The 13,465-nt window shown below is 42.0% G+C and overlaps 1 protein-coding gene across 3 annotated transcripts in view; it reads left to right on the top strand.

The window, feature by feature from the left end:
- The window catches only part of LOC103463145 (uncharacterized), a 44,588-nt gene extending 36,359 nt beyond the window's left edge, over positions 1-8,229 (top strand). Inside the window, exons 3-4 of one of the 3 annotated variants that reach the window (XM_008406345.2) lie at positions 569-724; positions 7,658-8,229. In XM_008406345.2, coding sequence (XP_008404567.1) covers positions 569-724; positions 7,658-7,707 — 206 coding nt within the window. In that variant the 3' untranslated portion in view covers positions 7,708-8,229. Of the gene's footprint in view, positions 1-568; positions 1,441-7,657 lie in introns of those variants that run through there. The other 2 variants (XM_008406344.2, XM_017304338.1) reach the window with 2 other exon arrangements.
- The last annotated feature ends 5,236 nt before the right edge of the window (positions 8,230-13,465 follow it).

Consider the following 13,465-nt stretch of genomic DNA (forward strand, 5'->3'; position numbering starts at 1 on the left):
GGGCCGGGAATCGAACCCAGAACCTTCTTGCTGCAAGGCAACAGCTCTACCAACTGCGCCACTGTGCAGCCCAGGCTGCAAAACATTTGACATTATTTCAGGGTTTATCACCTGCAGGTTCTGACCCTGTGTGGATTTGACAAAACTCCTGAAATTAATTGAAGCATTTTTTTAAATTAAGTTTCTCTGAGAACTTCAGAAACGAACTGAACTGAACTGAACTGAACTGAACTGAACTGAACTGAACAATCTGTGGAGCAAACAGAGCAGGAGACGTTCTGGTCCAAACCAAACATTGTTGATGAGGAGCAACAATTTGTACAACCAAGATAAAAACAGGATCAGGATTATTTCAGTTTTTATCAATCAAATCACTTTCAGGATGATTCGTAGTTTCACTCTCACAGTGAACAAGATATGAAAAGCAGAAGAAACGTTGCTGTCAGATCAACGAGTCGATGCGTTTCTGTGTTCTTTGATCCTTGAAGAACAAACTGCAGCAGATATGAAAACTCCAGATGAAAATGTTCTCCAGTTTGTGTTTATGTTCCCCATGTTTTCGCTCCAGCAGGTTGGACCTGTTGCAGCCTGCCGCCTCCTCGTGATGCAGCGTTTTGGTTAGAGGACGGCGATGTGTTCCCTGCACGGTCCGAACCAGGTCACGTTGCTGCTGAGCGCCGCCCGGCGCTGACGCCTCCCGCAGGAATGTGTGGCGGCAGCGCAGGTGAGTCGGAAGTGGAAAAACTAGGCCAGATTATTTCCCTGAAGCGGCTTTTTAACGTTCCCGGGAAAAGCGAGAGCTGCAGTCCGGTCTGGGATCGCTCTGCTGGTGCGCTGGCGGGAAAAGGAACTGGAGAAGGTCGAGTTTCTGGTGGACCCTTGTCACACTTCAGCGGAGCGTTTCCAAGAACCGAGCAGCAGAAAGAAACGCTGCCGCCGCCGCCGCAGGGCAGAGACTCTCTGTTCTCTGAGTTCAGTAAACAAGAAGTCACACAAGCTGAACGACCTCAGAGGAAGGTCAAGGTCAAAGAACGAAGTGATGAAACAATGAAGAACCTCAGGAGAACAGCTGACAGGGAGACAGAGAAACATTACAAATCTACATTTAGAGTCTTTAAAGCTGCTCTTTGTAAAATGTTTCATAAATAATGTTTTGTTTTACGTATTTATTCAAACTGTCAGTAAAACATCGAGCTCCTCTACTAGCGATGCACCGATCCACTTTCCACTACCGATATCTGAGCCGATATGATTCAGAGAAACAGCTGAACTGACTTAAAACGTTTCTCTACATTTAAATAAATGTTAAACACGAATGAAAACTCTGAACTCACTGAAACAACCAGCAGTTTAACTTTAATCTGTTAAAACAAGCAACAATCAAACTGAAACTGTGAATTTTTTACCTGTAATGTGAAATAAAGCACGACGTCACTCAGAGCACAAATCATAGAACTAGACTGAATAGATCTGCACACCGTCACCAATAACTGATCTAGATTCTTCTTCAGTACTGGGACTAATAAGATATTGATATCTGATCAGTTTGCTCTATCTGCTGTGGTCCTACTGCCATCTGCAGAAATGCAACACTTTCATTCAGAAACAACCAATCAGAGCCAGGAGGAGGATCTTAGCGCTGTCAATCATCCTCATGTACCACTTATTGTAGTATTTTTTACTATGCTGCACTTTTTAGTTTCTACTTTAGTTAGAATACGTTGAGGTAGAGATACTCTCTGCCGTGGGTCTAATTTTGGCTCCTCTGCCGGTTATCGGCGCTGTACTTCAGAAACAGGCACCATACTAACTATTTCCTCACTTAAATTCAGAGTGAGACGGTTCAGAAACATAAATAAGTCCGTCAGAAAGTATTTCCTCCTGCTGTCGTTCAGCTTCCTGCAGATTCGTCTCTGTTCATGGAGAAACCAGAAACCGAACTTCATGCAGAAACTTCAGAGGGGAAACCCGGCTGACTTCCTGCCGCCCCGTTCCTCTGCTGCCGCTGTGGGAAAATGACTCGGTGAAACTGACGGGGCGTCTTGCCGTGATGGGGGAGCCGATAAGCCGATAAACGTCGTATAAAACGGGGTTTGCCTTGTTTCCTCTGGCAGAGGAGCCAACATCTGCTCTTTGTTACGACTCTTATTTTAACCTCCAGAGCTCATTCTGGCCGATCCGGCTCAACAGAAACGTTTCAGCAACGTCAGTTCACTGAACTCCGCTTAGCAGAAACCGTAATTTACTCCTTCAACAATATTAAAACTGGCTCTTTTTTTAATAAAAGTTCTGATGCTGTTCTGAAACTTTAAAGACATAAAATTAATTGTTTTCAACAAATAATAACGATTCAGCAAATATTTCACATGAATACATAAAGTTCTTCCTCAGATCATCCTCCTCCATGTGAAGCAATGTGACTCACACACACACACACACACACACACACACCGTAGGTAACAGATCTCACAACGATGCAAATCAGGAAAACATCAAGACACTTTAAGATGATTTCAATACTAAATGCGATCGTGAAAATACAACAGAAACAAAAAGTTTACAGCAAAATGATTAAACTATTCAGGAATAATGATAAAAACCTGGTTATCTGATCTCCATGGCAACCATTCTCCAACCGAGCCTCACAGACACATTCGGCTCCTCTAGACTAGCGGCAGCAGCAGTTAGCAAACACCTGGTGGACGGATGACTCATTCTGCAAACTACTTCCAGTTGCTGCATTCCCATTAAAAGTGTGAAAAATTATGCAATCGTTCCGCTCATTGTTGCGTCTAATTAGAAAAGCAATTAAAATCACTCGTGAATAAGTTTGTTCGTGTGGAAAAACCTGCAGCGCCGTCATCCTCCTACCACTTCCTGTTGGCTGCTTCGTCGTTTCCGCCAGTAGTAACAATCGGTTGTTGATCACATGACTTGATTCCATTGCATTTTTTTTGCAAAAATACTCTTAATTTTAATGGAGCTGAAAAATCAACCTCATTTTAGCACAAAAACGTTTTTATTTGAATTATTTCTGCTTGAAATTGTCGTGTTTCCATTAAGCAAATTTATTTTCATAACTCCAATTTGTGCGATTGTGTTGTCAATCAAAACGCTGGTGAAGCTGTTGATTACTTCCTGAAGGCGGAGTCTCTGAAAGAACAGCAGCTTCTTAAAGAGACAGAGGCCCAATTTCAAGTYGAATTTCATTCAAGTCATTTATATATGTATGTTTCTCATAACAACTGGCGGTAACATAGTTACTTGATTGTGCTATAAAATGGCACTAGATGCCTGGAAATAAATGATACCGCCCCTTTAATATTTATTTCCACCAGATGGGATGTTTCCATCCATCCATTTTTTTACACCCTTGTCCCGTCAGGAGGTGAGAGGCGGGGTCACCTGGACAGGTCGCAGAGCATCACAACCATGCACAATCACACCTAGGGGCAATTTGGAGAGGCCAATTAACCTGACAGTCATGTTTTTGGACTGTGGGAGGAAACCGGAGTACCTGGAGAAAACCCACCATGCACAGGGAGAACATGGAGACTCCATGCAGAAAGACCGGGAATTGAACTCAGAACCTTCTTGCTGCAAGGCAACAGCTCTACCAACTGCGCCACTGTGCAGCCCTAGGATGTTTCCACCAAACTCAAACCCTGAGCAGCTTTTAGTTGTTATTGTGCACAACACCCAGCAAAGCCTGACTCATGTTGTCTGCCTGGGCGGCCAGCACGGCCGGACGCCGGCCGGACGCCGGCCTGATCCTGCCGTAACGTTTCACTTCGTCCCTCAGGTGAGGAGGAGATGGAAAGGAGTCGCTGCTGGTTGGAAACACCTGGCCGTTACTATTTACACCTGGCTGCTGCTCTGACCGGGTTTGTCCTCGTTTTCACYTCAGCAGACTTGACCGGTTTTTAGTTTGTTTGCATCAAACCATAAAACACTAATACATTCACTTTCATTTTGCCTCAACTTCAGGATATGTAGTAAAAAAAACACTTGAATTTCTGCGACTCCTCCTTTTGTGAAATAAAACCAGACATTACAGAACCGACCCGWTCTGATCTGAACTGGAACTTCCTGATTTGTTTCCTGTCAGAGTCAAACTGGGGTTCCACCTKGTTGACATCAGAGGAAAGATTCCTGTGCTTTTATTGTCCTGGATTTCAGGGAAGCTTTGCTAATTCGACCTGAGATTTATGTGCTACTATCAGCAGAAGATACTGTTTCACACTCATCRTCATATCYGGGTCAGGAAACAATACGTGGAAAAGCACGAAGCTTAAATAAATCACAGCCTGTTTTTCTGCACACTGTCAAAACAAGGACAGCTTTTTGAGCTGCAGCTTTCTGGCAAACTTTCTGCGTTTATGAATTAAAAACAGATTATTTTAAATATGAAATGCTGACCTCTGAATACTTTTGATAATTTATACCACAATAAATGAGAAAGAGGATACATTTTTCTTCATTCAGGTCTGTCGTTTGTGAGCATAAAGTTTACCAATGTGGTTTTTTAAGTGTTTTCTTTAATTGTGAAACCACTACTGACATTAGCAGATTAAGCGAATCAGTTGCAGCCACATCCAAATGTCCTTCTGTGTGTTTTCTCACTATAATTCACCTCAACTGAAGCATTTTGTTCTTTTGAGGCCGTCAGAGTAACAATGCTGGTCAGAAGTGGAGCAGCTGTTATATCAAATGTCTAAATGCTGCCAGGATCTATGTGAGGAATCACAGCTGCAGTGGCTCAACGTTTCTTCTTTCTGTTTCTGACTGGATTAAATCTTCAGTTCGTAAATTCAAACTGCAGCTGCTGTCATCTTTTTCTTCCTACGTGATTTTTCTTCTTAAATTGGCACCTGCGTTTCAGTTGTKTTTAACATAACATAGTATAATAAGATAAAGGARGCCTGACCTGGCAGGGGAAAACTAGCTTACTGCACCGAAATGTGTCATGATCCGTGTTTCTATGTGTTTATTTTCGAGTTTCTGTGTGATCCTGTTCCCTGTTAGTCCTGTCTCTGCGTCTTTCCCCGTTGATTGTCTCCCAGGTGTGTCTCGTTCCCGTGATTGCCCCGTGTGTATTTAGTCTCCCCTGTTGTCTGTGTTCTTCGTCAGGTCCTTGTCAATAGTTTGTCTATGGTCCCTGTTGATGGTCTATTGATGTCATCTGTCTCCGTGCTGCCAGTTTTCCTCGTGCTGTTCCCCGCTGTTCCTTGTTGTGAGATCTTTGTCATTAAATTCATCATTTTTCATCATAACCTGGGCCTAAGCGTCATCTCCTCACCGCTATCAACCACCCCTCATGACAAAATGTGGCGTTTTTAAAGCCTTTTTCCTGCCAGAGCTGAACTGAGCTGTGCATGTTAGCTTTGCTACTGTTCGGACCCTTAAATTCATAAAAACGTTTAAACTCAGACGTTTGTTAACTCAGGCCTGTGCAGCGTTAGCAGCGTTAGCAGAGCGGTGCCGTTGCTCATGTTGGACGATCCGATTGGCTGCAGAAACGCTTCAGCTGCAGAGTTCAACCAGCTTGTTAATGTGGGGATGAGATGGAGCCACTCATCAGCGCAGACACTTAACAACGAAGCAGGTTATTCATTAACGTGAGAAAAGCTTCTCACCTGCCCAACTGGGTGTGTTTGAGTCAGAGCAGCTCCAGGATCTCTGTGTCCCTCCTGAATAAAAGGCTTTTTCATTCTGAAGTGGTTTCACAGTGACTCACCGGCGACGGCTCACATTTCTGCAGCCGCCGGGAAAAAGGTGYTCAGGCTTTACAAGTCGAGCTGGACTGAGCCGGGATGCATTATGTAGGACGGTTTCGGTTCTGCAGACATTCTGGCTCAACGACGACAGCGTGAAGCAAACAGGAATGTTAAATATGCGGCGTCTGCAGAAAAGGAACGGCTGCTGCTCTCAGATGACCTTTTTCCTGCGCAGGAGGAACAAGYASAGCTCAGGAACAAGACATGCCTTTACAGAACAGAGTCCAAAATAAAAGATCTGTTCACAGCGGCTGGAATGTGCAGAACGAAGCCGTTGCTCTCACTGGTACACATCACTTCACTGCTGTTGTTTATTAGGTAGCTGATTATTACGACCGGCAGCCACTGAAGATGGAAAACAATGAGGAAATTTTCACCAAAAGATCGCAAACTTTTCCAAAATATGTGGAAATTTCAACAAAATTTAAAATCACACAATGATTAGAAATGTTCTAGAAAAAATAAACATCTATGAGCTCCAAAAAAAAAAAAAAATGCTATAAAAATGTCATAAAAATTCAAATTAATCTCATAAATATTCAAGAAAATAATCACGGAAATTTCTGAGCTTGGAAAGAAAAAAGACAAAGTAAAAAACTGCTGAGATTCTCAAAATGTATTATTTTTTTCCCTTGCAAATGTTTGTACAGTTTCCCAATACGCCGTTGATCCCTGGATAAATTCAGAAGCTAAAAATAAGCTTAGTGTTGTGMAGCCAAACAGGAAAACACGCGGCTCACTCTGGAATCCGTGTAGTTTTATTTGTGGAGCCGGGGCTTATCAGGTCATTCAGCTGTGACCTTCAGGACCTGGAATGACCTCTGCTGGAAGAGGAAGCGTCTCCGTGTCAGGAAGCGGAGCAGCTTGATCTGCATTGTTTGGATTCTGTAGTAGGACGTTAATCGCCTCCGTCTGATGTCATCATGTCTGTTTGCTCCACTTACACGCTGCTCTCTGATTGGCTGCTTGGTGGCCAAGTATGAAGCAGACAAACCAATCCGTGTTGCCAGGTTGGGCAGGTTTCTGTCCAGTTGTCCTTCTTTTGGACACATTGGGCTGGACAAACAGCTTTGGGTGAGTTTCTGCTTGAGCTGCTTCTCATAACATTTGGCAGGTTGTTAGAAACGTCTTGTGGGAAATTTTGACAAAAAATAATTGTCTTTGTGTGGAATAAAAGCAAGAACATGGAAATTTTAAAGGGGCCCTGTTTTGCAAAATTCACTTTTTGTAAATTTTTGTATTTACAGAAAGTAAATACAAAAACCCAGCACTGTTTTTTTAAGTGCTGGGTTTTCTAAAAACAGACCCAGCACTTAAAAAACACCCAGATGTTTTTTTTTCAATAAGTTTATGCTTTTTGGTGTTTGGAAAATGAGCTGTTTCAAAAACCTCATAATTGTTAAGTTAAAACCATTTGGAACCTCTGTGTTACCTAGCAACCCCAGCCAAGCCAAAGCTCGGCCCGTTACCTAGCAACCCAAGCTGAGTACCACCGGTTACCTAGCAACCCCAGCCAAGCCAANGTTACCTAGCAACCCCAGCCAAGCCAAAGCTCGGCCCGTTACCTAGCAACCCAAGCTGAGTACCACCGGTTACCTAGCAACCCCAGCCAAGCCAAAGCTTGGTCCGTTACCTAGCAACCCAAGCTGAGTACCACCGGTTACCTAGCAACCCCAGCCAAGCCAAAGCTTGGTCCGTTACCTAGCAACCCAAGTTGAACTCCAGCACGTTTGGTCAGCTGGTTTTACTGCTGTATGCGCTGTACAATGGCTGCTGGAAAAGTTTTGTTGCTGACTTACCATCCAGAAACCGCTTGCTGTGATCTGGCTGGTTGTGCAGGCGACTTAATTTTTGACGCAGTTTTTCTGTTTTTCTTTTAGATTCAGCTGTAAATCCTGGTTGTTTTGAGCTGAAACGTGAAACCGTGTGACCCACAGGAAGCTCATCTGGGTCGAACCAGCGCYGCGTCTCTGCAGACTCTGAGCTGACGTGCTGCAGCGTGACGCTGCACAACAACAACAATGGAAAATATTCCTGGTATTTGGATGTTTCCAMGCTCTGCAGGTGGTTTTTCTCGCTGACCCGACTGCCCTCTGCTGTTTTCACGAAACTCATATTCACGCAGGGCGACTTTGACTGGAAAAAGACAGAATCTGCCCGGCTGATGGTTTCCCTGCGATGCAGCCTGGATACACAAACATCCAACAGAAACTGGAAACGTCCAAGTTTCAGAGTAAAGATGAAACTGAGCTGCAGGAAGTTGTGATTGTTGTCCGGTAGCCGAACTCTCCAACCTTCCTCTGGCTCTGCAGCAGCCAGAAAATACAGCAAATTAACACCTTCAGCAAATCTAAAGCTGCAAAACGGTAAAGATCTTGTTTCCCAGGTTACCTTTCTGCTATGATGACATCAGAAGGGTAACCTGATGTCATCAGCTGATATAATCACTGACAAATAAAGAAGCTACTGTAAAATCTTGTTCATCCGTTTTATCTGAGGTTCTTCTTCCCGTTCCTGAAGGAAACAAAAATACTTTTGGGAGACAAYAAAACGAAACAAACGGGGAGAAAAACAGAAATCGACATAAACGTGTTTATTGCGACAGTATTGGTGCTTCTGTAAATAAAACTAAAAACAAGAAGCATAACTTTCCACCAAGAAACACAGTTCAGTTATAAAGATAAAAGGATTTCCAGACATTTAAAACAAACACATTTTCATAAACATGTAAAAGGTTTATGTTAAAACNATATAATCACTGACAAATAAAGAAGCTACTGTAAAATCTTGTTCATCCGTTTTATCTGAGGTTCTTCTTCCCGTTCCTGAAGGAAACAAAAATACTTTTGGGAGACAACAAAACGAAACAAACGGGGAGAAAAACAGAAATCGACATAAACGTGTTTATTGCGACAGTATTGGTGCTTCTGTAAATAAAACTAAAAACAAGAAGCATAACTTTCCACCAAGAAACACAGTTCAGTTATAAAGATAAAAGGATTTCCAGACATTTAAAACAAACACATTTTCATAAACATGTAAAAGGTTTATGTTAAAACTAAAATCTTCTTTTCACATGTAACAATTTATTTGTACAAATTTCTAACTTTACAATGTTTTTTGCATTTTACCAGGAAAAATATSGACTTTTTTCATGCAGTTTTTTAACTTTCAATGTCAGAAAATTTCCAGGTATTTTCTTGTAAATTTAATCTGGAAAATTGGCATTTTTGGGGTGTAAAATATTTTTCTGCTTTGGTTGATTTAATTGTTTTAAGGTTTTAATGCTGAAAAGGCGAAATGATATGATAAACGTATCGGAGCCAAACGAAGAAAAAATCATATAAAATAATGTTACTAGAATAAGGTCATAATACTACGACTGAACTTTTCCRTCCTCTGGTGGCTCAGATGTTAATTTGCTCCAAACCAGTGAAATAAAAACACGGCTGATCCGCATCTTCCTTTTTATTCTTCTTTTTGACAACATTTGCACGACCATTTCCTGATTCTTGTCTGAAAATGGTCAAACTAGAAACGAGAGCACCATGACTGCTGAGATGTCGGACGCTTTAAAAAATATTGAAGACGCTTCCAGTTTGAGACCAAACATGAAAAGTGACTTGAAAAGGAATCGGACTTGTGCTGTTCAGACCGGCTGCAGCATAACGGCGCAATTTGGAATTACAGGAATAAACTCATTTCATGGAAACGCAAAGAAAACTCATCCAGGCTGAGATGTTTCACTTTTGAGGCTGAATCAAAATGAAACTTAAATGGAAACCCTCTCTTCACATCCCAAAAGTCATGATCAACAACAGGAAGCTACTGCTGGCAGAAATGACGAAGGAGACAACGACAGGAAGTGGAAGGAGGATGATATTTTTAATGACTTGTCACGTGAATAAACTTATTCAGTGTGATTTTAATTGTTTTTCTTTTTGTAATGGAAACAACACAATTGCAAAATTGTGTTTTTCTGACTTTAGCTGAACGTCTACAAAGTTTTAATTGCAACAGAAACACATAAAAACATCAGAAACTGGTGAAACTAGGAGATCAGACGTCCAGTTTTCTGAGACCTTGTTGTGAAACATCATGCAAACAGCTGACATGCGTTAAAAATCTTCACCACGCAGCTTTATGCTAACCTGAAATGGCTTCAGTCCAGATTCCTTCCCAACCAAATCGTTTCCATCCCATTTAAATGCTCACATTTACCAAATCCTGTCCTCTGCTGCTCAGCGGTGGAGTTGACGTCTAAAGCAGAAATAACATCAACATCCCCCAAAACGTAGATAAACATCATAAGCCAGAGTTGCTTTCGGGGAAAACTGTTTACAGATTTCAGTGTAAATGACTCCTGGAGGGAAAAGACAGGGAGGAATCTGCTGTTGAACTTTTTCTCACGAATTTCACAGGAAAAAAAACCCGACGGGAAAATAAAATTCCCATCAAAGGTCCGTGGACTGAATTCATTTCCAAACCATCCAGACAGCTTCTCCTCCTCTTCCTCCTCTTCCTCCCAGCTCCCCACACAAACACTCCTCCTCATCGGTTTGTTTCATGGCGTTAGATTTATTCCCTCTAACGTCAGCAGCAGGAGGAGCAGCAGGTCATCGCTGTGTTTGCACAGAGGAGGGAGGAGAGGACGTAACCGAGGGAGGCTGCTGGTGAGCCGGGCTGTGGGAAACGGCAGGATAATGAGGAAATAATAAAGAGAAACTGATCAGACGTGGAGGCTCCTGGAAAGCTCTCATAAACAAATCACTGGAAGAGAAAAACACAGAGAGAACCTGAAGGAAACGGCAAATAAACGATCAGCTTCTCTTCCAAACGTTTCACTTTGATTCGTTGACACGGATTTCTGCTCATCACATGCAAACTTCAAGCTGCTTTGCAGGAATTTATTAAAACGATCGTGACAAAAGCTTTTATTTTGAAGTGGCTGACGTCTGTGTACGCAGCAGTTCCATTTCCTGTCCCTCCATCTTTTTTTGTCAAGAAACTTTATTGAACAAATGAGGTTCAACACAGACGAGCGGATCAGTTTCTTCNCGTCGAGAGGAGCCAGTTGAGGCTCGGGCATCTGGTCAGGATGCCTCCTGGACGCCTCCCTGGTGAGGAGTTCAGGTCCCCACACAAACACTCCTCCTCCCTCGGTTTGTTTCATGGCGTTAGATTTATTCCCTCTAACGTCAGCAGCAGGAGGAGCAGCAGGTCATCGCTGTGTTTGCACAGAAGAGGGAGGAGAGGACGCAACCAAGGGAGGCTGCTGGTGAGCCGGGCTGTGGGAAACGGCAGGATAATGAGGAAATAATAAAGAGAAACTGATCAGACGTGGAGGCTCCTGGAAAGTTCTCATAAACAAATCACTGGAAGAGAAAAACACAGAGAGAACCTGAAGGAAACGGCAAACAAACGATCAGCTTCTCTTCCAAACGTTTCACTTTGATTCGTTGACACGGATTTCTGCTCATCACATGCAAACTTCAAGCTGCTTTGCAGGAATTTATTAAAACGATCGTGACAAAAGCTTTTATTTTGAAGTGGCTGACGTCTGTGTACGCAGCAGTTCCATTTCCTGTCCCTCCATCTTTTTTTGTCAAGAAACTTTATTGAACAAATGAGGTTCAACACAGACGAGCGGATCAGTTTCTTCCAACAAACACCTGCAAACATTCACTTGTAGTCTGAATTTAGTACTTTAGCGCATTAGCATTAGCTTCTGCTAAATKCTATGACGGTGTAGCGCTTTAGCATAAGCAAAGCTAATGGTGATTAGTGCTTTCGGGTTGGTGCAGCTAACTTTTAGTTAGCGGTTACTGGCGGTTATCGACCAGTAAATTGTAAACAAAATGCCTCATATTGACTTTTTGGTGAAACCATTATGTCTCACAGGACATTTTTATTTTACTTTTTTATAGATAAAACAGGCAGAATGACATTTTGAAGCGTTTAAGTGTCCTGTAGGAAATGTGTTTTATGAACTGAGGCTAAATAGATGCACTGAAAAACTAACAATAGTTTGAAGTCAGTTTGAGATATTGTGTTTATATTARCAGGTGATTGGTTGTTATGGTGRCTGCAAACAAATRAATAATGCAAACGACAAAACACACAAAACCAGCAGAAAAATGTAGCAACAAATGRCAGWCCTCCAGACCACCAGGGGGAGTCTAGAGCAGTTAATATTACCTTCATTAATATACTGACATTTTATGGGCTCTTTGCCCATAAGATCTCACATCTCCAGGAGCTAATGCGGCTCATTTGTTTCCGCTTTGAGTTACCATGACTGCTAGAAAAGATTAAGTCGTATTTCAGATGCAAAAAAGCAATACTATGAACATTGTTGTCTTCCTAATATAATGGGCTTTTAAGCTTTCATTAATTTCCAAGCGATCCTGAATTAAGAAGATGGCTTGTAAATATTTGCCACTACCAGTTAAAGCTAACGCTGCACAACACAAAGTTTGCAGCCTTCACTTCACTCAGCCTAAAAATACCGGGATACGGTTGGTAAATAATGGAGCCTCCCTGAGTTATTTCCATGGAATCACTTCTGTATTCAGCCTGAAAGAGCGAGTTTATGGGAACGAGAGAGCGGACCAGAGCCAGACAGCCGAGCAACTGATCCGCCTGTACACACTGTTGTAAACATCGTCCTATCTGAGCTCTTCAAAAGAAACATGCAAAGGTATTAAAACGAAATGACACGGAGACCTTAAAGGGACACGGTCATATTTTTCTAAAAGCAGGAACTTTGAACCTGAACAGTCATCTGACTGTTCAGGTCACTGCTGCGCTACTACTGGTGTCAGAGCTGCGCTACTGTTAAGCTATGAGGCTAGTTGAGCTCCGTCATGCTTCGGAAGCTAAAAGCCCGAACCGCAACCTCCCCCGTTAGTCTCTGACACTAACGACAATAAAATAAGATAAAAACATTGTCCGTTAGAATGTTTAGATATTTAAACAGCACATTTTTACAAGAACAATGTCCGAGAATATTGCCTACTAGCATAAGCTAAAGTTAATGTTGGCTACAAAGTTTAAGTAAAACTCACCTTCATATCAGTGAATGTATAACGAGGCTACATCTTAAAACCTTTCTCCAGCTGACTTGTTGGGGCTTCGGATCGATGTACAAACCTTGGCCAAGCCCTGCAAGCCCCTAGTGTAAAATTATATTTTTATTGGATCGGAAACAATCGAGCCGCTTTTCCCCGAACGCGGAAGCTGAGGTGCAAAGAGTCCATTACATATAGCCTTAAATCATGACATTACGTGTAGTGAGACTTTGGTCCCTGTGCTGATCGACTCCCCCTGGTGGCCTGGAGGACTTCCATTATGAGTTTTCAGTTTTGCGTTTCGTTCCTGTGGTTAAAACATTTAGTATTTGTTTTGTTGGTTTTCAGTATTTTACTGTTGCATTTGTTTGTTTTTTTTTTGCATTTGTGTGTTTTGAGTTTGCATCATGAAAAGATTTTTAATTGATCTAATTAATTTAATGGCATATTTAATAAATCATTTGTTGAATGAATGTAACTATTTAACGATCTATTTATTAACTGCGTCGCTTTTAACCCTTAATATTCCTCCTGTTTGCTGCCTGTCAGCCTTCATGTGAGATATTTATCAGTTTGATTTGTTTTTTATTTTATTTCATGTTCATATATTAACGGCCC

The sequence above is a fragment of the Poecilia reticulata genome, linkage group LG4, assembly GCF_000633615.1.
Source record: "Poecilia reticulata strain Guanapo linkage group LG4, Guppy_female_1.0+MT, whole genome shotgun sequence".
NCBI lineage: Eukaryota > Metazoa > Chordata > Actinopteri > Cyprinodontiformes > Poeciliidae > Poecilia > Poecilia reticulata.